The 25,768-nt window shown below is 37.2% G+C and overlaps 1 protein-coding gene across 3 annotated transcripts in view; it reads left to right on the forward strand.

Annotated features, from left to right (window-relative positions):
* Positions 1 to 25,768, forward strand: part of GRM1 (glutamate metabotropic receptor 1) — a gene marked incomplete at both ends in the record, with an annotated part of 392,517 nt that overhangs the window by 322,917 nt on the left and 43,832 nt on the right. For all 3 annotated transcript variants that reach the window (XM_081295885.1, XM_081295886.1, XM_081295887.1), the window contains 3 exons: positions 8,389 to 8,635; positions 13,284 to 13,452; positions 21,496 to 21,622. In XM_081295885.1, coding sequence (XP_081152011.1) covers positions 8,389 to 8,635; positions 13,284 to 13,452; positions 21,496 to 21,622 — 543 coding nt within the window. The remainder of the gene's footprint in view (positions 1 to 8,388; positions 8,636 to 13,283; positions 13,453 to 21,495; positions 21,623 to 25,768) is intronic.

The following is a 25,768-nucleotide window of genomic DNA, read 5'->3' on the forward strand; positions in this document are numbered from 1 at the left end:
AGTGGACAGAACTAGGAAACATGTGTTTACCAACACACATGTAAACATTGCTACCCAAATTTATGATTTCATAGATTAAACTTAAATTCATACTGATATCTTCAGCTCCATTTAGTACCACCTGATTCATTGTGGCTTTCCCTTTTTGCTTATTTATAACCTCCTATTCCAAGGCTGATAAACTTTGCTTATACTACCTGCCATTTATTTATAATTTGTTTAACCTTGTTATACATATGTGCAGTGATTTCAGAAATGTTAACATATCCCATGGGAAGCAACTCTACCAACTAAGGTAGAGTGCTTGCATTCCATTCCTGAGTATAATTTTAATAGGTTTGGATCAGTCCCTTGACCTTGTGAGGTGATCATTCTTATTATAGAATATTTAGCTTTCTTGTTTCTGTAAATATTCCCCTCACAGCCTGAGCTGAGTGGTTTACAAATCCAAACAGATCTGCATGGACTCTAGTCCCTGCATTTGTTTCACTGGTAGATTCTGCTAAGAGCTCTTCAGCTGTATGCTCTTGACAACATTTATCTTAGGAGCTACTCTTTTAATTTCTGTGACAGATATTGACTAAAGTCTCAGTAGACATAAATTTTTATTAGGCCCTTAGGAATTCCAAATCTTATTCTTTCAAGAGATACTGCTGAGAGAAAACATGTAAAAAGTAACATGACATTCAAGAAATCCCTACAGTTGTGATACCTGAAAAAATAATGTGTTAATCTAGCTGGGTGGATAAATTTACACAAAAGATCAATGTAAATGATCAACTGACAGTGCTCTGTGGAAGTGAATCTGAAATGAGAAGCCATAATATATCTCATTTCTGGGTGATTCAGGAATGTTGTAAATATATGGCCTTTATTAAACCCCAAACTATGTCCAGAATATGCATACTGGCTTCTGTTCTATGATGCTATTTCGTCTACCTGACATACAAATTCCAGGATAAAGTCTGAAGGATGTGAAACTATTTTATATGTCCCAAAGTAAGTTTTTTATTGTGAAGCATCTTGTCAAGGTGTAAATATTATATTTTGTTGATCAAAAAACCAATCATGGGAGAAAACCTGCTATCGGGTCCACTCTTGCATTGCGAGAGTTCTGTTCCTATATCTATTCTTCAATAAATCCTACTCTTACAAAAAACATTTGATCAAGAGTGGATTTACAATGTTAATGCCATATGCAACTTAAAGTTGTATTTTTTAATAAGCATGGCCCTGTATTGGTTATTAGACATGTTATGTCAGACCCTAAATAAAATACATCAGAGAAAAGTAGAGTTTTTTACAAGGAGTTCTCATATTTTTTGCAAAATCTACTGTTATTGGATTAACCTGTCACTGCAGCATGTAACTAAAGATACTTGAAAAGAACAAAGCATTGGTCAGAACTCAAAGAGGATCCTACAGCAATAATCAACTGAACTCCTTCACTTACCTAAGAGAAAGCCTCCTTCCCAACATCTATAAAGAATGAGTGGTGGTGCTCTAAGCACAGATCTGACTCTTGGAGTGCAGAAGAGGCAGAGAGTTGCAGGTTGGTAAAGGATTCTAACCCAGCAGGTTGTTGAGAAGGAAGCTGATTCCTGATCCATTTTAACAACAGTCACTTCCCATACTCACTAAAGCTACCAGGTTCCTGTCACACACCCCATCTCTACAATTACCTGGCAACTGCTGTTGCAGAACTACAAAGATGAGTTACTCCAGGGGGAGTAGTTTATCACTCCATGACACTGTTTTGTGACAGATGGATAATAAAAGCAAAGGCACACAGCAAGAAGCCCTGTTTTCTCTCCTTAGAGAAACGAAGAGCCCCACGGTTCCACTGTCTGTTACTAACTGATCCTCAGCATCACTTCAACACACCAGTGATTGTCTTTGTTTTTCAAATGCACCATAATCTTTTGAAATATGAATTAGCTAAATGTAATTGTATTTTCAGAAAATTGAGGCTTACCATATATTATCATCAATTTTCAGGGAGCCTGCTACTTCTGTCATAACTGGGGGGAATTTCTCTCAACAATAGATGGTGATGATATACTTAGAAAAATATCTGTACTGTTCACATATGATAAGACCAGGTGGGGTTGAGCAATAGAAATCCAACTATTAATAACAGTGATAATAGCATATACTTAATTGAACAATTCTCCTTTCTTCTCTTCCATCCTACATAGAATTTAATTTACATCTTAATAAGCTGAACAAAAATAATGGAGGGTCATATTTTTCTGTGATGTGAGCAGAGAAAACCCTTTAGGTAAAGAGTAAAATATAACATCAGAGGGAAAAAAATTACAAATTCTATGTTTGAACATGGGCAAGACTAAACTGTTCTGGATCTTATGGCAAATTCTCCCTGGAAAAACCATGAAGAAAATTTAGCAGCCCAGACCTTCAATCAAAATTGAGGTCATTGTAGTCATTGGAGGTCATTATTTAAAAAAAAAGACTTGATTAATCTTCCTTCAATAAATCTAATACTCAGGCAATTTAAAGGAATATGAATTTCATTTTCTTTACCTGATAAGTTAACAATATAAAGTAATTACAGACATATCTATTTTGATCTGAATGACATTATATCAAATTCTGTATTGAATATGTAGTTCTATCAGATAAAATAAATCAGTGGAAAGCTACAAATACCCCCAAATCAGAAAAATATTTTCTCTAGGAAGAATCATGTTTAGCAATATTTCCCAAAATGCTTCCTTGTATTATGAGAAGAAGGATTTTTTTCTTTTGAAGTTAATGCCAAGGGTCTAGGTTGGAAAAGGTAACACTACGTAGACATGCATGCATAATGGTGAGATTGTATTAACCCAAGAGAAAATACAAATATCCACAAGGTTACTTTATTGGAGTTAAATTTCCTATCAATCTATAGTCTATATTTTTTTCAAATCTAGACATTCCAACTTGGAAAACATGAGGCACATGCAAAGGATAAATGTCAAGCTGATCATTATGCTAACAAATATCATGTCCCATTTGCAGTGCAGCTTCACCTGTTGGGCAAGGTTGCAACATGCAGACACAGAGCTGCTTGCCAGAGAAGGACTGGGAATGAGCAGTGTCTCTGCTCATTTTTTTTTTTTTTTTGGTACTAAGGGTTGAACTCAGGGCCACTCAACCACTGAGCCACATCCCCAGCCCTATTTTGTATTTTATTTAGAGACAGGGTCTCTCTGAGTTGCTTAGTGCCTCACCATTGCTAAGGATGGTTTTGAACTTCTGATCCTCCTGCCCCAGCCTCCCAAGCCACTGGGAGTAGAGGCATGCCCCACTGCACCTGGCTTGCCTCTGTTCTTGATAGCCATGGGAACTTGATTAGAACTACTAAGATTTTAGTTGGCCAGCCAATGCATTTCCTTCCCAAAGTTGGATACAAATAAATGGACCGAGGGGCAGATATGTTGAGATTAAATATCATTTTGTAAGAAGTATTAATGAACATAGAATATTTAAAAGAATGTGCAAAAAGATTAATAAGTAAATTCAGTATGATTTAAGGATATGAAGCTGGTATATGAATATCAATAGTATTCTATGCACTAGAAACAAACATTTTTTTGGTAAATTTAAAATTGAGGTAGTACCAGAAAAATCAAACGCTTAGAATCTGAACTCTGAAAACTATGAAGCAGTGCTAGGATAAATTTATTAACTTTGTGGAAGTTACATAGGTGTGTACAAATGTGGAGATTTATTGACCAGTACACTAAAGATTTTTGCACTTTACTTTAGGTGAGTTTTATTTCAATGAAAAAGTTATTAAAAGTTGAAAGAAAAACCCCAACAAAAAATCAAATGGAATAGAAATATAGATTAATGGATAAGATATGTGCCTACACATTACTTTTGAATATTTTATCCCAGAATTGGGTTGACTAACTATCTAGTCACTGGTACTGCTGAACTTAGCCCAGTAGTATAGCCCATATTGACTATAGAACAGAGAACCAGCCAGAACCTTGGAGTCAAGTGCCTGGCTCCAAATGAAGGAAACAGTTGGGCTGAGCATGTCTTGTTTCTTTTTCTAATCCAGTAATAAAAGCAAGTCACTCCTCTCCTTGTTAGGTAAGGAGGGAGGTACGAGGTGTTCCACAGTAAGTTCCTTCATGAAGAATGTTGAGGTGAAGAGAAAGAAAGACCTTCCTCCAAGCCATGACTTGACTTCTCTGTACTTTAATTTTCACATTTGTCAAATGATAATGTGGTTTTGTGAGCACTAAAAAAAAGATAATGTGTGTGAATGGCTCTGCATATACCAGTAAATGTGGGATTGGAGAAATAACACATTGAACTTGAAGGGAAAGAGGCTTTCAGGAAGATAGTCTAATCCATTTGTGCTATTTTAGTTAGGAAACTAAGACCTGAGGAGGTCGAGACTCTTATCCATGTTCCATGGCTTGCTGAAAATAGATAGTTGATAGACTATATATGGAAGTTTCTCATCAGTCCAGGTTCCTGCTCCAGAGTTTCTTCTGCTATAACACTCTGCTGAATAACCATCCTAAATGGTGATGGATAGAACTACATACATTTCTCCCAACCACCATGAAATTCCTGTTTTCAGAAGGTACAATGCCTAATCCTGCCTCTATGGGAGCTCCATGTGCTGCTACACTCGGGTAGCAATTTAAAGTTATCATGCTGGGGCTGGGGATGTGGCTCAAGTGGTAGCGCGCTCGCCTGGCATGCGTGCGGCCCAGGTTCGATCCTCAGCACCACATACCAACAAAGATGTTGTGTCTGCCGAGAACTTGAAATAAATATTGAAAATTCTCTCTCTCTCTCTCTCTCTCTCTCTCTCTCTCTCTCTCTCTCTCTCTCCCCTCTCTCACTCTCTCTTTAAAAAAAAAAAGTCATCATGCTTTTGCAACAAGAACAAGATTACTATTTGCAATCAAGGTAGCTATTTTCACAATCCATTGTGAAGCAGTTAGGTATTCTTTTGAAAGCAAATAAACAGTCGACCTCAATTATTTGGTTCCATTTAGCATATTAGAAAAGGTAATGGTTTAATGACACCCTAGTGGTCTAAAATAGTTAACGCATCACAGAAAATGAATCATGAAATTCCCTTCTCACTAATAACTCTGAGACTAGTGTTATGAAAAGGCACTAAACCCCAGGGAATCAGTGTTTTCACCTTCCTACCAAGTGGAAATGTTATTCGTTTTTTATTTTCTATTCATTGGTCATGAAAGCATAAGCTCTTGTGGGAAGCAGGGAACCCTGTAATATATCTTGTTTATCAGATAATGAGTCCTTGTAACATTATCTGAGACAGTTGCTTTAACAAAGAAAATGGTCCTATAAAGGCCATTGATTTTCCAATTGTATGTCCCATGATTCCAATGATCTCTCTTTAGACTGGAACCAACAGGGATGAGATTGGGGTAGAGCTGAAGAGACAGTTCTTAACTGTGGTCATCTCCCTTGTCATGTGCAGAGCCAGTGGATTGACAGGGTAAGGAAGTATGTGTGCTCACTTCAGATTGTCACAAACACAAAGCTGTTTGTGTTTATTTTGGAAAAGTTTATGAGCTAATACCTTGCAAATATCTGACAGGATGAGCTTCTGCATCATAATTTGTTATCAAGAGATGGATGCCAACACTTCTGGTCAGAGAGGCAGCTGAATCCATGTGGAACAGTTCCAGGGAGAAGCCCCCAAATTGACTTGGCCAATGTGCTGTTGTACAGCCGAGTGTCTTTTCCTCTGCAATCAGAAGAGTGCCTCCTCTGTAGGTTTCTATGTGCACCATGCAGTCTCTGAGTGTAACAGAAAGAACAAGGACTGAGAAGGCATTTGTTCCCATGTTCTACCATACTCTTTCCTTGTCTTTAAAATGGTGAAAATTAATGTTTATTTGACAGGATAATAGTGAACATTCAATTTCTCTTATTATTATCGATAGCTAACTGACACTCAAAAATTATTGTAGATATTTGCCATTAAAATTAGATAAATGTAAAAATTGGTTAAAAGTAATAAAATATTATACTGATTATTTATAAATATGTATTTGTGCATAAATCTTACCCATTACAACATCAGTAGGTGGATATAGTTAGAGGGCACATGGCTCAAGAGACATGTATTGGTTTCCTCAAATTTGCCTTGTTTGGTCACCTTGTTTATGTTCTGGAAAAATATCATTATTAACACTCACTTTCACTTTGAAAAGTGACCCAGTTTGGGTAAGCTTATTATCACCTTAAATAAGGACCAAAAAGAAAACACTATTCTCACAGAGATCTAGGAAGGTTATTATCTTAGTGCTGATGGATGAAGAATCCACAAGACAGCCACTGCATTAAGACATTTGAACTGGGAACACCAACATGATTGTTCATCTTTATATAATAAATCTTAAATAGTGATTATTAAAACAAGAACAGTAAATCCAGAGGCTATAAGGTTTATCTCTAATAGAGAATTTTCCATTTGGTACAAGATGTGTGTTTATTTTCCTACTATTTGATCCTGATGTTAATTTTAATACCTCCAAATTCAGGTGGGTGTTTTCAGTATTAATTAAGATCATTTAAGTTTCTGCAACATTGAAGGTTTTGGGGTGCCTCCCTATCTCTGTCTCTGTCTCCTGGAAATGTCTCTGGTTCTAGCAGCTTTAGTATTTAGCTCCAGTATATGGGGGCTTGGGGTAACCTATAAAGGCTTATTTAAAACTTATCAGAAAATGGCCCTAATTTACTTTTATTATCCTATTAAGATTGGAAATTGAGGGAAAGAAAACTTAACATTAAAGGCCCAGGTTCTGGGTGACATACAGAAGTTACCCTATTTTGATGATGTTGTAATTTTTTTAATGAGGATCTTTTCTTTCTGTCTTATATAATTTTCCATGCTTATTCTGTAAGTATTGATGTTAAAATGCCCTTTTTCTCTTACTCCTCATTTCTTCTTGGAAAATTTTCTTTCAATTTGGAAAATATTGTACTTTAGCAAATTATACTTTTAGCAATGTCTTATCAAGCAAAGTTGGAAAGAGGGTTTAAATTGAATCTCTTTCCCCTCCGACCTGGTCTGAGAATTTTGTGTATTATTCTTAGGATAGATACACATATATTGTCACATTTTCAATTACACCTAAATCAGCCTTTAAATGGAACTCTTTGGAAATTTCTATTTTTATCTGAAGCCCAACATCAAGGGCAAACCTTTTTCTCTTTCCTTCTAAAGACTTCAAGCTCTCCAACTTCCTAAAAATCCTCTGATTGTCTTCAGCTCTAGAATCTTAGTGTCCAGTGAACTGTTTAGGCTGAAGCAAAGAGGATCTGACAGGAGACAGCATCACATTCTTCACCCATAAAGAGCTGACTTTCTAGAACTAGACGTTGGGAACGTAACACTTAGACCCTTCACTACACACTCAGATAGCCACTGCAGAAAAGCAGACATCTGGAACTAAGTAGAAAGTCTGCTTTATGCCAGTGGTGTGCTCCAAATCCATTTTGTTTTCTAAAACTTGTTACCTTTATTTCATCAAATCCAGATGGTCTCCAAATTTTTCATCCATATGCAAGTCCTAAAGTTTAAACTTCCAATATGGAGTTTAGATCTGAAGCCATAGGTTTCCTGTGAAATGGTTGGCAATTGAGAAATGTTTATTCACATGCAGCATGGGTAGAGATAATCACAGTGCTTTTGAAATTTAAAATATATATGTATATTTTATATTTTTTATATAACTTATATATATTTTAAAAGATGAATGATAACATGAATGTGTAGCACAACTCCTCTCTCAAGAGATATTTTAATTGGGTATCTAATAGCAGTATATGATTTAAATATTTCTGCATTGTCAATCATATAGAAGAAATTCATACTACCTAGTTCTTCTAAATCGGGGGCTTTGTGGCCCTAGAGATGATAAAAATAGTGAAATCACCAAATGAAATATCAGGGGTTAGATAATGCCAAACAGGAATTACCATGAATTGCAGGTTGTCACAAAGGATACAGTACCATGATACAGGAGACTTTTGATATAAGCTCCTGTGAATCAAAAGCGAATTCAAGTTATTTCCTTTGCTCTTTAAGGATTTGCTTATAATACATGAAAACTTTTTTTATTTTTACCTCTGTGAAGTTTGTTCTATATTGCATAAAGCCATTATTGAGTTCAGAAAATGAAACTGCATGAAACATTTTGTAGGTAGAATACATCAAAGCCACTCCAAAGTATGAAGTTTGCACAGGTGGCCTTGGCTTTGCCACTGCCATTACTCTTCCCTTCTCTGAAAGCCCTGGAAGCACTTGACACATACACATACAGACATGGTCTTCATGATTGTGACCTCGGCAGTGATCTGTTTCTATTGTTGCAGGCAATGAAAGCTTAGAAGAAAACTATGTCCAGGACAGCAAGATGGGGTTTGTCATCAACGCCATCTATGCCATGGCACATGGGCTACAGAACATGCACCATGCCCTCTGCCCTGGCCACGTGGGACTCTGTGATGCCATGAAGCCCATTGACGGCAGGAAACTCCTGGACTTCCTCATCAAGTCCTCATTCATCGGCGTGTCTGGAGAGGAAGTGTGGTTTGATGAGAAGGGAGATGCTCCCGGAAGGTAAAGCAGTCTTTTCTGTGACAGATCTAAATAACTTTTTAACTCTTCCCATTGCCTAGATGGTAGTTAGGTCTCCATTTGATTCTGTGGGTTCTCAATGTCATGAAGAGATAGATTCAACAAGATAGCTGAAAAGGTAGGTCTAGTATCACATGGAAATTATCAAAGTACACACTGCCTTTTGAAATACTTCCTACTAACCCCCCAAGAACATTGCATCTTGCCAGTGCCACCCCCCTACCCAGCTCTCATTTGGTCCTTCCCTCAGAAGGACTGGAACCTCCCTGGAAGCCTAAGAAACTAAAGAGACTTACACCTGACATGCAGATCACCCCAGGAACTGCCTGTACCCAGCCAACATCAAACTGATCGATTAATTGGTCTCAGTGCTATTATGAGTAGTACACCTACTTAAGTAGTTTACTATGTGAAGAGATCCAAGTCCTATACATGCATTCTTTTTTCTCAGGCTAACTTAAGTTATTGTTAATATATTTCTTGGAACAAGAAAGGAAAGAATTTTCTTTCTGGAATTTAGTCTCTAATGGTTTTCAAAAAATAATCAAATGAGAGATGAGGAAAATTAAACTTTAATTTGTGTGTGTGTGTGTGTGTGTGTGTGTGTGTGTGTGTGTATGCATGCACATGCTTATATAATTCCCCAAACTCTTTTGACATACAGTATATTCTACAACACTCACTTTGATATCACCAGTCTGCTCATATGTCACTGGTACATAGAGAATGATGTTAGTATCAAGAGTAGCTATGTTCATTCAAACAAATTTTCCTAGGAAAGGAATAATCAGAATAATAGGAGAAAAAGTAAAACCTGCAGTAGAAGCAAAAAGGCCTTCAGCCTGGCTGCTATGTAGTAGGTTCATAATCTTCTAGGCCCTGTTACTTTTCAGTTTATGGTTTGCATAGATGGAACATCAAATCACTGAATTCTCACTGCCTTAGGTCTATCATTATCCTTCTCTGACAGATGATAAAGTTGAGTGTCGGAGAAACTAAGCAACTCACCTAAGGTAACACAGAGGGCCATTGGTAGAGGCAGTGTAGTCTGGGTCTGGAGTTTATAAGCTAATTGTAAAATTAGGCAAAACTTCTAGCAACTTTCTTAATGTCATTGTGGAAGTACTGTGAACCCAAATCCTTCTCCAGATGTCTCTTCTTTACATGTAAACTTTAATTCCTACATTTGGAGAGTTCCTTATGGGGGCTAAGTGGAATCTCTCTATTAAAATACAACTGCTCTAGGAAGGAAAGTGACATGTCACAGTCAACAATTAAAATGAATTTGTAGGATACCCCCCAAGCTGCCAGAAAAGTGGGAGCAGATTTTGATCAGAACTTGAGGATAGATGATCCAGGGCTTGGGAATGTGGAAAGCTTCACAGAGCTGATTACCTTAGGAAGTGATACCAGGAAGAAGAAATAGGTCTGAAATTCAGAACAGGAACCACCTACTTTGCTAAGCCCACCACTGTAATCCTGCCTTCCACTGGAAATGAGGCTCAGTACAGGGTCAAATTTGCAATGCTAATCTTCCTTTATGATTCCAGAAGAAAGCATATGCCCAGCCCAGGGCAAGATACATTTTTTTACATTTCATAAATACAAATTTCCTCCTCCTTTTTCTCTTTGTAACTTATCCAAAAGGTAGTGCATAATTTTAGCTTGTATCTCTTCCATCTGTAATTATATATTTAAATTGTGAACTTTCCCCTGGGTCCCTTTTCAGGGATCATTTCCTCCTGTTTGGAATTGGTCAGCTTCATCTGTGATCAGTTCCTGTTTCAACCACCTCCCTCTGCTTCCAGCTCCTGTCATACCATTGCTCATGCCTCTGGTCCCTCTTGTAGTTATTTTAGTTAATCATTGCACAACATAAACCGAATGCAATGAGAGGATGCTGTGAAGATGCAATTTACAGCATGAGCATATTCCAAATAAAGGCCAACATGCCAGGAAGGAATCCTGGGGTTAAGAGCAAAGAGCAGCTTTTATTAACACACACAGCATAGGGAGGCTCTTTTCTGTAAGTCAATATTTTTCTTTTGGTATGTTTTAGTATTTTCCCACAGAACCCCTCCAGCATTTGGAACGTTTTTAAAAATGTGTTTTCGTACCAAAAATACTGTGGATTTTGAAGTCCCTAAATGTAAATAAAGTGTGAACTAATTTCCTCTATGAAAGTGCAAAACTAAAGAAGTTGAAATAAAAGTCTTAGGAAACTGACTTACAGAAAAACCTTATTCTAAAGCTACTATTGCAGCAAAGCCTTCATTGAAAATTCAAAGAAAGTGTCATGGCATAATATGAAATAAAACACCAAAAAAATTTAATGAAATTGAAAAGAAAACTACTCCATAGAATATTTGCAGTAGGTTCTATAGCCATAGTGAGCTTAAAATGGAAAGATATTAGACATACAGATTAGTGCCTTTGAGCACAGAAAGAGTGTGAGCTCACAATTAATATCCATTCAAATACCACTCAGTTATTCTGAAGAACATTCTGGCATGCTTCAGTAACAAGAGGCATAATAACTCTTGCTGAAGCCAAAATAGCACAAAATTGAAGGATGAGCTCCAGGTGCACTGGTCTCTCTTCTCACTCTTGGTAAGCTTTGCTCACAGCACAAGGGGACACTTCCTGTACACTGGGCTCCTTTCTTTCAGGAGACAGCCCTTATAGGAATCGCCTGAATCTGGACATGGAGAAGCCACAAGCTACCCTGTGCATGACAGGATGCTTTCACACATTGAGAACAGGCAGAAAAGTCAATAAATTGAAAAGTCAATAACAAACGGGGTCAGATACAACAAATAGGCTTTGAAAGCCAACTTAGGCTTAAGGGTAGTAGAATCCCTGAGTGAAATGCTGAGAAAGACCGTGCGCCTGAGTCAGGTATAGAGAGAAATAATTCCAGGATGACTCAGGCAACAGCATGGGGGAATGAAGATGAGAAAGAGGAAAATCAGTTGGTTAACCATTATGTATTTCCTTAGGTCATGTACCAACAGCAAGATACCATGACCTGTATTCTATATAGCCCAGTAGGGGGAGGATTCCTCATAGGTACTACAGAAAAGAATCCCACTACAGAGCTAGGAAGAGAAAGCCAGACGTAGAGTGTTGGCACATGACCACATGAGTTATAGTTTGTTTGCTTAGAGTGAACATCAACATGGAAAGTAGATGTAGGAATACTAGAGAATTTTTAATGACTGAGAGACAAATGGTTATGCCAACACAAATGCCTTCTCCAGTTTTGTTTATTTATATTAATGGAAAGAACTGAAGTATTTTAGAGTATCCATGGAAATGCAAATATGAATGATTCTGTGATATTGCCTTGCACATTATCTTAGTCCATTTGGGCAGTTACAACAGAATATCATAGAAGGTTGGCATATAAACAAAAGAAAATTATTGCTTCCAAGTCTGGAGGCAGAAAGTCCAAGATCAAGGCCCTAAGAGATTTGGTGTCTGGTGAAGTGTCACACTCTGAGTCATAGACGTAAGCTTCTAACTGTGTCTTTATGTGGTGGAATGGAGAAGGGAGTTTTATTTGGGGACGGGGGCAAGGCTTTTGTAAAGACACTAATCTCGCTAATGAGGGCTCTGCCCCATCTCTTAACCCCATCACCATGGGGGTAGAATTTCAACAAACATTGGAACCATAGAACCTTTGCATTAGTGCCAACTATAAAGTGGTTTTGTACATGCCTTATGTTCTTAAATCCCCACAAGAAACCCATGAAGCTTAAAGACTTTAGTGACATTGCCAAGTAGTTAAAATGTTAGAGAAGCACCAACTCATTCATTCTGATATTAAGTTCTCTGTTCTTTCCATTGCATTGAAGAATTCTCCAGCTCTCCATGCAGGAAATGATGAGGCCTTGCCCCCAGAATCTGCTTTGGCTGCAGTAAAGATTTCTTAAAAAATGAAAAAGAAAAGAAAAGATATACAGTGGCAGCATTACTACTGGGGCGAGCTTAAATGTAGGTTTGCCGTTGCAAAGCATTTCAGCATTGAAACTTACTAAAGTAACTGACACCAGTTGTTAGGTTCCAGAAACGTTTGTCCTTATCAGGGAAGAGATCAGTTTAAATGTCAATGCATAAGAGGTCATAACCCTAACAACCTTACGCATTAAATATACCTTTCTGAGTTTTCTGGTTCTATTAGTGCCTAAAAAAGTTTCCAAATTTGGTAAAACAACCCTCTTTTTATCCAGTGTAATGAAAATGGCAATTCAATGTGAAAAGGAATGGAATATAAGTAACCAAATATAGTTATTAATATTCTTATGGATTGTTACTTGTTCAAAGATTAACTTAGTGGATTATAATTTGAAGGAGATCATCAATACATATAGAATTCCTTTTTGGAGGATGAGCAGAAAGACATTTATGAGAGTAACATATTCCTTATCAACTGTTGATGATACACAGATCCATTCTGGAAAATCAGAAGAAACATTAGAAATAAACTAAAATGTTTACAGTATCTGGAGTTAGGATGTGCAATGATTCTAGCTTTTATCTGTCTTCAATTAAAATATATTTAATATATTTCTTTGTTTTCTACATGATGTCCGTATCCTACAAGACTCACAGGCTCTTTCCCCTGTAGGTATGATATTATGAATCTGCAGTACACTGAAGCTAATCGCTATGACTATGTACATGTTGGAACCTGGCATGAAGGAGTGCTGAACATAGATGATTACAAAATCCAGATGAATAAGAGTGGAATGGTACGGTCTGTGTGCAGTGAGCCTTGCTTAAAGGGTCAGATAAAGGTGAGCCACCTCTGCGTTCTTGGACTGTATTGTCAAGAAGGTCTACCACTGAGACATTACTGAGGGAAAAGGAACATTATTGAGAGAAAAGGAATTTTTAAACAAGGCTATGCAGAAAGGGTGTGCCAGGCTACCTGCTTGTACTCCTGTGTTTAGATAAAATAGAAAAACAAAGAAAGCATTAGGAAAGGGAATAGGTAAACTATTCTAATAGTTTAGAATATTTAAATTGCTTTTATTTTAATCATGTTGATAAACTGGGAACTTACATATACTGTAGGCAGCAAGGAGATAAAGAATCAAATTAAAACTTGAAATGGAAGTAAATGTGAAAACCAAAGTCAAAACCAATATTGCTGCTGAGTCATGGTTTCAGTTATGACTGAATAAAGTTCTGGGGCTCTACGGCATGGTTTAGATGGATGTATTAATTAATTTGACTGTGGTAATCATCATATGATGCATAGATGCATCAAATTATCATGTGGTTCACTTTGGATATACACAATTTTGTCAATTAAACATTTTAAAATTAAAAAAAAAATTTAAGTAGAAGTAAATGTGGGAAAAAAGCCAATAATAGTGCTTAGTCATTGTTCTAGCAATTGTTAAAGAAGGCAAAAGCTGAGCAATGTCAAATAAGCACAAAACTAAAATAACAGAAGTTGAAATGAGGTAACATAAGAAGCTTGGCATGTCACTTCCTTTTTCTCTATCAAGTCCTTTGATTCTTCTGAAATGAATTTTTTTTTTCTCTAACCAAGAGAAAGTCCCCACTTTCTAATTATATCCAGGACTTTGGGTGGGAAGAAATGAAGTAGAATAAGTGAACCATAAGTTTACCGTATTAAGAAAGCTGGAGTAAATGCAGACATATATTATCTGGTGTGCTAGAGAGAATTCTCAGTGTTGAGGCTTGGAGCAGCACTCTTTGTATGCCATGCTATTTCAATCAAAGTGGATGATGCACAGGGAAATGGAGCAGAGGGAGGGATTGCGAACTGGCAGGGGTGAGGATTAGATGAACTAATAGGTCTTTCCCATCTCTAATTTTCTGTGATTCATCTTGGGGAGAAGACAGACTGTCACATAAATGTCACACAGCACAGCTGGAGTTGGAGTAGATGGTGTGTGAGGCTCTGGCACCCTCACAGAGCCACGGTGCCGCTATGTCATCTCTACCTTGCAGGGACCCTACAGAAGAGATGCCCTTAGTAAGCGTAAGGTTCTGATGGCAAGGATCTAGTCATGTAGTATATGACTTTGGGTGTATATTCTGGAGAAGTCTTATTTCAACTTCCAGGAAAAGGTGGAAGATTATGGGCCAGGAACAGTTCTTGTCAAATGACATGAGCTGTCCTAGCGGACAAATTCTCAGTGACTCCAGCCACTGTGAGAAAGCAGTAAGTTTCTGAGACAAATCACCCTAGTTTTAAATATCTTGTACCTTTTCTGCAGAAGTTATATAAAAATATTTGTCAATTACCAGGACAACTAGCCAATCAGATTATTCTCTACTCTAGTGCTGTGTCAGGATGCAATGCTAAAGGGCTCCTGCCATGACCGTGGCTAATCTTCGAGTTTATAGGTGCTGGGGTTTAGATATGGCTTGGGTGTGTTCCCCAAAGATTCCTGTGCTGGAAGTTTGTTCATCAATGTGATGATGTTAGAATGTGCTAGAATATTGAAGAGCTGGGGCTTAGTAGGCGGTAATTAAGTCACTGGGACCATCACCCTCAGAAGACATTTATGCCAGTCCACAGAGTGTTAGTTCTTGTGAGAGTATATTGCTATGAAGTGAGGACATCCCACATGCTTGACCCCTTCTGCACCCAGCAGTTCCCGTTTTATTTCTCCTGCATGTTTTGATGCAGCCAGAGGAGGCTTCACTAGAAGCCAAACAGAACCATTCGGTTTGAACCTCCCATTTCTGAAACTGTGAGATAAACACATCTCTTTTCTTTGTAAATTATTCAGCCTCCAGTATTTTGTTTCAGTGACAGAAAAATGGACTAACAGAGTGGATTATGGGAAGATTTGACCCAAGGAGTTCTTATATAGCTGGTGTAGTATCGGGCAATTCACTGTTAGTTTCTAATCTATACCAAAGAGTTTCTGCAGTGTTAAGAATGATCCTAAGCCAATCCAGTGTGTATGAGAAACAACTCTGTTTCTCCCTCAACAGCCATTTCTTCTGGAATTCTTTCACATGGGGCCATCTGGTGGTATGCAGAAGTATGTCCTTTGAAATCCAGAAGCTCCAAACTTCTTGTCCTTTACCATAAGATGCCAGACTAATGGATTCTGGTTGTATCGTCTTTTCTTGATGTTGAGAAAAACAAAAAACAAAACAAAACCACCACATCTGAGAACTGACACCACATGTAGAGGGGAATGCAGAAGTTTGAGCTCTTATACTTCTCTGACCCAAAGGGTGTCACATGTTTGACTCAGGCCTCCTTTCCAGTGTGGATATAGCATTGATTCTGCTTCATGGACAACCACTGTGAAACAGTCTATGAAACCCCTTCAGGAGATAAGGGGGGGAAAAACGGCAGAAAAAATAATTGTTTCAAGGATTCCCTGTGCTCCAGCTCCCTGTCATAATTCTCTCCTGTTGCTCTGAGTGCTGGCAAGCCATGCCTGAGTGTCACATACCATGTGTATTCCCACTTGCGCATTCCAGAAGAGAGGCCTCTTTCCTCCTCAAATTCAGAGGCAAGGCTGTCTGCCGACATCTTTCTGCCTAAATACTGAAGTATTTCTGGCAGTGAGTTTGTGTTATACCCATTCAGTAACATCAAAGGAGATCCCAGAAATCATTGCTGAGCCATTACAGAGCACTCACAATAAGTGCAAATCTCTTGGGGGCCAATTTTAGAAATATTGTGTGCCCTGCAGGAGGAAAATATGCCAGTTCTTAGTAGCACCAGGAGAGGGGTGTGGTGGTGTTTGTTTCCCATAAACACCTTGGGAGGTAAAGAAACAAATGAAATCTGAATCCCATTTACCAAATAATGGCACTTACATTCTAATACCACTAATTTGCCCCCTACCAGGCCCAGGATGCAGAAAGCTAAATCTCAGTAGCCACCATGAAGACAGGAGAGAGGCAGCTTCAAGGTGACTGTCAAACATGCATTTATATCAAGTGGGAAATAAAGTCTTTAGGAAAAGGCTACTCAGTTTTAATATCCAATGCCATTTAAAATGCTAAAATAATAATTGGATGTCTTTCCTGACAAGGTATAGAACTTTCTTATGATAATTTCCTTAGAAGTGTTTCCTTATGTTACTTATATTTAGAAATATATCTCTTATAAATATAATATCTTATGGAGGAAAAGAATTATTTCAGTAATACCACAAACACAGGCAAATTCAATCATATTCTTTACTGTTATGTATTGTATTAGGATCTTTTCAGGAAGTGTCCATGACGTGTGATTCAATAGAGGGAACTTAATATAGGAAACTGGTTACAAAAGCTTTTTAAAAGGAGACACTCAAAGGCACTCTGAGGCAACTCAGAGATGAGCAACAGCGAAAATTCATTCCACTCTCAGGCCAGAGGAAGAATGCACAGCCTCTACCTGAGCTGCTCCTTGAGGTGGAAGACAATTCTATTTTCTCTCTTCAGTTTCCCATCAGTCCATTCTATTTTACCAAACCTATTTAGAAGACAGTTGATAAGAGATCCTGGAAAATGTATTCACAAGTATCTCAGTGCAGGTTCCCTTGAGCACTAAAAAGTATGCAATGAATTATTTGGAGATTCAATCTCAGAAAAACAAGAGTGAGAGTGAAAGGGAAGTAAGACAAGAAGGAATGAGGAAAAACAAAAATAAGCAAATAAGCAATAACCAAAAAAAAAAAAAAAACCTTATTGAGAAGGACCATGCCTCATTGGCATGACTACTGACTGAGCCTTGCAGAGATCTCAGGGCAGACTATTCACACTACTGGAGAAAAGAGGGGAAAAGAATGAATGTATCTATTTTCTGCTTCCTTTGGTCAAAGTTTATTCTCACATGGAGTTGCATCACCTGACCCCTCAAGTAATGACTGAGGAAGTCAAAATCCATGTCTTCTTACTTGGCTTCCTCTTCTGGTTCTGGAGGTAGTGAGAAGGAAAAGAGCCTGTGTGTCCCCTGTGGTCTGCTAGGGTTTCTGTGAAGGTGAGTCCAGTGGAGGAAGTTCTGGGATCTGGCACGTACTTTCAGAGAGAGAAAGACAACTGAAGGTGTCTGAAGAAGAAACAATAGTATTAGAGACTGAGCTGGTATTCACAGAAGTGAAGCTGGTGGCCAAGGGCACAGGGGACAATGGAGGCCAAGAGAGTCTGAGGAAGCAATTTATAGACAATGTCATGCAAGCAAATAACAAGGGTCTGGAGTGGCGGGGGTCTCATATACGGAGTCTGATGCTCTTTTGCTTATTATGGTGAAGAACAAAAAAGGATGGGAAGGCAAAGGGAGGGAGATCAGGACTGACATCAACCAAGCATGTTCTTGTTCCACTGCAACCGATGCTTTAGCTACATCATTTCAATTACTCCTTGAGACAACTTTTATGAAGCAGGCATTACCACCCTTATTTTACAGATGATGGATCTGAAACTGAGAGGGGTTAAGTCTCTTGCTCCTGATCTCTCTCAACTAGAATCTGCCAAAACTGGGCTTGGAGCCATTCCAAAGCTCTTATCATCCTAAGGCCACATGTTGCTAAGCTATCCTTCATTATGTGAACTGGCATGTATCCTACAAATGCAAATTTCAATTTCCAAGCCTTAGTTGCTCAGTAGTTCACAAAAAAAAATCATAAATAGTGATCCACTTTTAAAATACAGATGGAACAGAATCCAGACTTAAGAAAACAATATTTGTGAAGGAGACAGGGTTTAGTAGAGATAAAAGAAAATGGCAGGGAAGCAAGAGAAAGAACCCTACAGGTTGCTTTCACTGGCCTCTGATCCGTTCTTTCCCCTCTCTCTCCTTTCCCTCTTTTTTTTTTCTGTTTTCTTTTTCCTTTAAATGTGTCTTCAGATTATTTTGTCCAAGAAAAGGGTTTGGGGTTGGGAGACTGGGTTGAGAAGTTGATCATTTCTTCTTCTTACCTTCAACCAGCCAAACACAACACCATGTACATGTACAAATCTACCACAGTGAATTCCACCTTTTTGTCTATCTAAGAAGCAGCCATTTTTTAAAACAAAAGAAATAGAAGAAAGACCAGGAGAGTAGAGGAAGGAGACTAGAAGGGGGGATAGAGGAGAGAAAGAGGAAGCACTGGGGACTGGAATGGAGCAAATGAAATTTCATGCATGTAAGACTATGTTAAAATTAACCCAAATATTACATGACTTCAATGATGTAATTTATGAAACTTGTACTATATGAGATCAGTCTAAGGAACATTATTGTTCCATATATTTTGCAATAATGGAAACGTTGCAACAAGTTCATCAAAATGAAAAATAACTAAGGATATTCTAACTTTATTTTCTGGTAAAATATTGCCTCTTTTATCTCAGTACCTTTGATTGGAGGACTAATGAGCTGGGATACACTAAAAGGACAGGAAAACTGAAGTTAATAAATTGCTTAGCATTATCATCTTTTGAGTTTGCCTAATTAGTAGTACTAATTTAATAGGAAAAGAAAAATTAAAGGTAGGTGAAGTAACATACAATATTTTGTATTGTCTCTCACGATACTGCTTATTCTAATTAAAATAAGAATGAAACATTCATTTATTAATTGAATTTTTCTCATATCAGTTGGAAAACAAATGATGATTGGGAATGTAAATGTTCTATTTTGAGGATAGTTATGAATTTTTTCAAAAAAGATTTGATTTCATTTTAGTTTCAAAATTATTTAAAAGTAAAGTAAGAAAAGAAAAATGTTTTACATTTGTTCAAAATATTCTGTTATTTGGTATTTTTATGTAATTATAAAACAGTGGTATAAATTTCAACTTTATCTGTAGAAAAATAATTTTATTTTCATGAAGTCTAGAGTTTCTATCATTTTAAAGCATGGAAATACTTACAGTTCAATTCTGACTCTACATATGGAAATATTCAGTAATTTCTAATATGTTAGGGAAGGTCTTATGCTCCTAAAATGAGGTCTAACAGGGCTCATACTTAGCCTTCTATACTAAACAATAAAAAAACTTGATAAAACATGAAACAACTGTCTGTGTTCAGACATTGGAAGGGAGTACATGACCCTGATGCCAGAGAAGCGAAGGGAGATAAACAAAGTAAACCCTAAAATCACTCAAGCATTTTGCCTGGAGGAAATTTCCTAATTGTCCAACTAGAGAAACAGAGTTTGGTCATCTTGCTACTTTAAGAAGACAGAATCATAGTTTGGGAAGGCCAAGGCAGCTACAAATTGCAGTACAGGTAAGGGAGAAGATGGATCTGTTCAGGAGAAAGAAAAAAAGTGAATCCCATAAATTTCCAGAGATTTTCCCTTGATTATTTGACTATTAATCTGCATTTAAATAGAGTGGAATTCTAAGAGTCCAAGTAAAGAACAATTTCTAGGGAATGGAATTTGCAGAGCTGACAAAGACAAAGGCATTTTTCCAGTTTCTTGTTCCTCCTCCTCCTCCTCCTCTTCCTCCTCCTCCTCCTCCTCCTCCCCTTCCTCCTCCTCCTCCTCCTCTTCCTCATTCTCTTCCTCCACTTTCTCCTCCTCTTCCTCCTCCTCTTCTCCTCCTCCTCCTCTTCCTCATCTTTCTCCTCCTTCTCCTTCATTGTGAGGGGGCTCATTGTATTGCTTCAATCTTGAGATCCTCCTGCCTCAAGCTTCCCAATAGCTGGGATTACAGGCATGCACCACTACACCTTGGTCATATAACAATTTTTTTCTGATTCCAAATTTTCTGATTTTTACAATTTTACTTAAAAATAATTGTTTGAAGTAAAAAGATAGTTGTGGGAGATGGTGCTATAAAATGCTTATAAGTAATGTATTAAAATGGTAGCCATAAGGATGGGAAGGAAAAATGAAAGAACATTAATGTAGGATTCTTACATCATACAATTTTATGCATGTAGTATAATGGCAAAGTATTAGTGAAATATAGATGTGATAAGTTAATGGTGCCTACTGTCAATGAAAGAGCAACCACTGAAACAAAAAGAGGTCTAGCTACTAAGCCACTATTGGGAATAGCATGGAATGCTAAAAATGAAGGCAGGAAATCAGGGAAAAGGAACAAAGAACAAATGTGATAGGTAAAAATGAAAAGATATAGCAAACCATATTGATTATTGTAATAAGTGAATTATTAAGCAATGAAGGACAGAAATTGTCAGGCAAGAGATGAAAGCAAGACCTAATTATATGCCATCCACATTCCTGTACTCAAAGTGCAGGTTGTTTTGATGTTTAGTTTTGTTCAAATAAGTGTGAAAGTATTTACAAACAAATAGAAAATGGGGAAAAGTTAAAGTACTCAGATAAAAAGCAACTCTTCCATAATTTTTGACTAGTAACTTTTTCTTCCAACAATTAATATGATTGTTTAAATTCACTAGAGCAAGTCAGACAGAGCCAATACCCGGTTATGTTTTCTTTGCCATCACTCTGGCCTTATGTATAAAAAGTTGCTGTAGAATGAAGTTATCTATAATTCTTTTTCATAATCACAACAAAATTTTATAATCCCTGTTTTTGTGAACTAATAAGGTTTAATTGTATAAAAACTTTTGTGGCTAAACATCACTTTTTTCTTCAGAGCAAAAGGTAATTCTTACCCTTGGAGCAATGAATAAATACAAATGTAAACAAGGAAAAACTAAAACTGTCTTATTTTTTAAAACCTTAAAATAATACAGTCATTTCAATCTATAAAATGAATTATTATTTAAAATCTCCACACTCAGGACGGGCTGAACTGAGATTCACAATTGAATTCTAAAATAATCCTATATGTTCTAATCTACATTCTTAAGGTTCCTCAACATATAGGATTTTTTCTGGCGAGAAAACCTTTAGGATGTGAAATATTCCTGTGTTACAGGTCATACGGAAAGGAGAAGTGAGCTGCTGCTGGATTTGCACAGCCTGCAAGGAGAATGAATACGTGCAAGATGAGTTTACCTGCAAAGCCTGTGACCTGGGGTGGTGGCCCAATACAGATCTAACAGGTACATGCAGCCTCAACTGTAAAGTTTGTTTGACCCTAACTATTGCGCTTTCTAATGTCCATCATTCAAATGTGAGCCATTATATCTTTTCAATGTTAATTTACAGCGCACCCTTTCTAATGCTTGTGTCAAACAGTATGCACAGACATCTTATAAGTTTTCCATAATCTATATTGCAAAGAAATCTCATTTACATCTAAATAAAAGTGAGTTGTTATTTTGTAGGATATTCTGTTTTAGAGTTATTTTCAGTTTTTCCTTTTTAATATTTTATCAAAAGTTTTTCTAGTTAACTGAATTTATGTTGGCAACCATTTTTTGAACATCTATTATGAGTCACAACTATAGACTGAAAAGGTACAAAGGATGAGATATAATCCGAGCTTTTATTTTGCTTAAAATATGTAAGGAAAGAAAGATGAGAAAAATATTTAATTAAGAATATAATAGATATTTATCAAGTGCAATAAAAGGTAGACAAGGAAATGAAAGGAATTCTAGGAAACAAAACATGGGAAATTTAAAAGTCTGAAATAGATCTGGGGAAACCCTGGGACCAGCACATGTAGCTAATCAGTAGACACAAAGGGGCTGGTAGAAAAGTGGTGAAAAACAAGGTTAGGCAGGATACTGGCAGTGGTGACAGGGACTTCCACATGATCTTCCCCTATGTTTATTCTGGCTTTAGCACAGGAGAAATACTGAAGGATTTTATTTTATTATTAATGTATATAAGTATACATATTAGATAATATAAATATACATAATGTATGAATATATGATGAATATTGTATATAAAAATTATATATAATTACATATATAATTAACAACAATAAAAATCAATCTGCAAATTGGAGCAATCTGATTTGGGGAGAGAGGAGAGGAGGGAAAAGGAGGGTACTGGGGAAAGAAATTGATCAAATTATGTGCATCTACTGAAAGGCTTTGGGGTGATGAGTGACATGGTATCTGTTTACCAAGGGACAGGCCTGGTGGTGGGGTGGAGTGTAAATTCGACTGGAAACACAGCAGTCAAGAAGCTGTCCTGTTGGTCTCAGTGAATCATTTCAGAGTCTAGGGCCGCTGCAGTGGGGATGAAGAGGAAAAAATGAGTGCAAGAGATAATTCAATAGTAAAGTCAGTGGGGCTAAGATGGATTGATCCTGGAAGTTTATAACTTCCCAAAGAGCAATGCTCATGTATACGAATTTTGTTTTCCACAGACCATGGCATGAGTTCACAGATAAGAGGTTTCTCACTAACATGTTTTATAAATTTCAAGAGTCATAAGCCCTAGGAATTTTGTCATTTGAGTACATGTAGGCTTTGTCATTTGAATAACCTAACTTCTCATCTCACAAAGAAGCTGAAGCCTATAGGGGTGAGGGAGGGTGCATCATGTCTACTTCCGTGCAACTAGTTGAAAGCAGAACCCAGTTCACTAAATCCTGATCTCTTGCTTCCCTGGGTACCATCAAAAGCTTCAGAGGGATTGCACTAATTTGCAGCCCCAACAACAATGTATGAATGTAACTTTTTTCTCCATATTCTCAACAACACTTATTATCATTTGTATTATTGATAATTGTCATTCTGACTGGAATGAGATGGAATCTCATTCTGATTTTGATTTGCATTTTGCTAATTCCTGGAGATATAAACATATTTTCATGTATTTGTTGGCCATTTGTAGTTCTTCTTTTGATAAGTTTGTTTAGTTCTTTTGCCCACTTATTAACAATATAGAGATTCCTCCAAACAGAAGGAATGGAACCACCATATGACCCAGCTATCCCACTCCTCCGTATGTATCCAAAAGATCTAAGATAAGCCTACCGTAGGTGTCCAGCCACATCAATGTTTAGAGCTCTATAATTCACAATAGCCAAGCTATGGAGCCAACAAAGGTGTCCTTCATCAGATAAGTAGATAAAGTAAGTATGGCATATATACACAATGGACTATCATTCAGCCATAAAGAAATATGAGCGTATGGCAATTGCTGGTAAATGAATGAAACTGGAGACTACCACACTAAGTAAAATAATCCAGACACAGAAAGTCAAAGGTCCAATGTTTTCTTTGACAGTGGAAGCTAGTCAAGAGTAAAGAAAAAAAGAGAGTCTGACACGGTAGTGCACACCTGTAATCCCAGCATTTTAGGAAGCTGAGGCAGGAGGTTTAAAGTTCAAAGCCAGCCTCAGCAACTTAGTGAGGCCCTGTCTCAAATTAAAAAATCAAAAAGGCTCGGATGTGGCTCAGGGGTTAAGCAGGACTCTATCAAATACTATCAAATAAAAGAAAGATCAACAGAGTAGAGTAAGGGGATTGAGGGGGAGGGAGGAGAAAAGGGATAAGGGAAAAACTGTGGAATGAATCTGACCTAACTTTCCTATGTAAAATATATGAATATATTGCAGTGAATCTCACCATTATGTATATGCACAAGGCAGTAATTTAAAAAAAACAACAATAAGTAAATACCAAAAATATCAGTAGAGAAAAGGAAAGGGAACAAGGGGAGGAGGACGAGAGGGTAAGGAGAAGTACTTGGGACTGACTTAGAGCAAATTATAATACATCATTTATAATGATATCAAACTGAATCCTAATGTTATGTATAACTAATATGAACCAATGTAAAAAATATGGGGTGGGGGGAAGCATCAGAGGAGAAGAGGAAGTTTTTACTTGATTCTAAAGAAGAATATGACAATAAAATTCTTGTGGTTTATTCAAACCATCTATAAATGGCTGGATAAGTAGAACCAGGTCACATAACTAAAATTATACATATTAACTGATAGTACCATGTAAAAGGTTAACTGTTAGAAAAAAAAACATTAAAGTGAGTTATCAGAAAACTTTTGGAAATCACCTAGTACAAAGGCCCTTTTTAAAGAAAAGGAAATTAGATCAGAATATTTTTGAAGGTACAAACTGCACTCATTTTTTTTAAAATCTCTACCTAAAAGCTGGCTTTCAAACTTTCATGTGCCTAAAAATTACTCAGGAATTAGCTACCTCCAGAGATTCCCATTTGCTAGTTTTGGGGTGGGATCCTACAGATTCTGATGCAATCAGTGCCTGCCCTCCCTCAGGTTTAAACTCTTATGCTATAGTACTAAAATACCCTCTCACTCAAAGCCCAATGCCTTAGACATAAGAGTTACCTAGTAAATGTTTGTTAAATTGGAGAATTAGACAGAAGGGACTCATCCACGTTCATCTAGATTAATGTAGCTGTTTATTAGAAAAATCAGAATGTAAATCCAGGGTTTTTTCTCCCCAGGGCCTAATGGTCCCTCTGATGTCATTTATCTCCTTTTTCATGCAGTGGGCTCGCATGGAAAAGTTTTGCCAACCTCCTGTAGACCCAATCCACCCCCCTCACTCTATGTTGTCTCTTTTCTAATTTTTTCTCGTCCTTTATAATATGAGCTTCCTGCTGGGCATCTTTTTCTTGTATAAGCAGGTCCCACAGAGGCCCATTCTGTTTTGGAGCTGAGGTTGATTTAATAGTCATTCCTCTCTGCTCTCTGAGATCACAGATGATTGAAGAGACACAAAGACAAAAGTGATCCCTTTCTTAGGTTGGTCTTAGAAGTCAGAAGTCCTGGCTTGGAAGGACGAGAGTTTTTTCTCTTGTCCACCTTCTTTTGAACTTTCCCAAACTTCCTATTGCTCTGTTTTCACTTGAATTAGAGTTTACCTCATACATGAAAAAGAACTTTATCGTATTTTAAAACATTAAGATACCAAAAAAGAAAACCTTTTATAAAAGATTTAATATATTGTAATAATGGAACTCAAAGACATGCGTTTTATTCCCTGGAGATCTTCCATTGTGGGCATATTGTCAGCCCACTGGAAATCATAACTACCATTGATGAGGACTCTTTAACTTGGTAAAGCAAAAGAAAGCCTCTCTGACTATACACAGAAGGATAATAGCGTAATTATTTTTTTTCTAAAGATGTACCATATTGTGAGGCATCATAGATGTAAGTCACTTTAACAGTCAAATGAGTCGAGCCAGGCAACGGCTCAGATTCTGCCTTTAGCTCTGCAAAGCAGCTACTCTTGGATCATATATCCAAACCACTTTGTAAATATTACCTTAGGATCTTACAGAACACGCATCCT

This window comes from Spermophilus citellus (genome assembly GCF_964194105.1).
Source record: "Spermophilus citellus genome assembly, chromosome: 5".
NCBI lineage: Eukaryota > Metazoa > Chordata > Mammalia > Rodentia > Sciuridae > Spermophilus > Spermophilus citellus.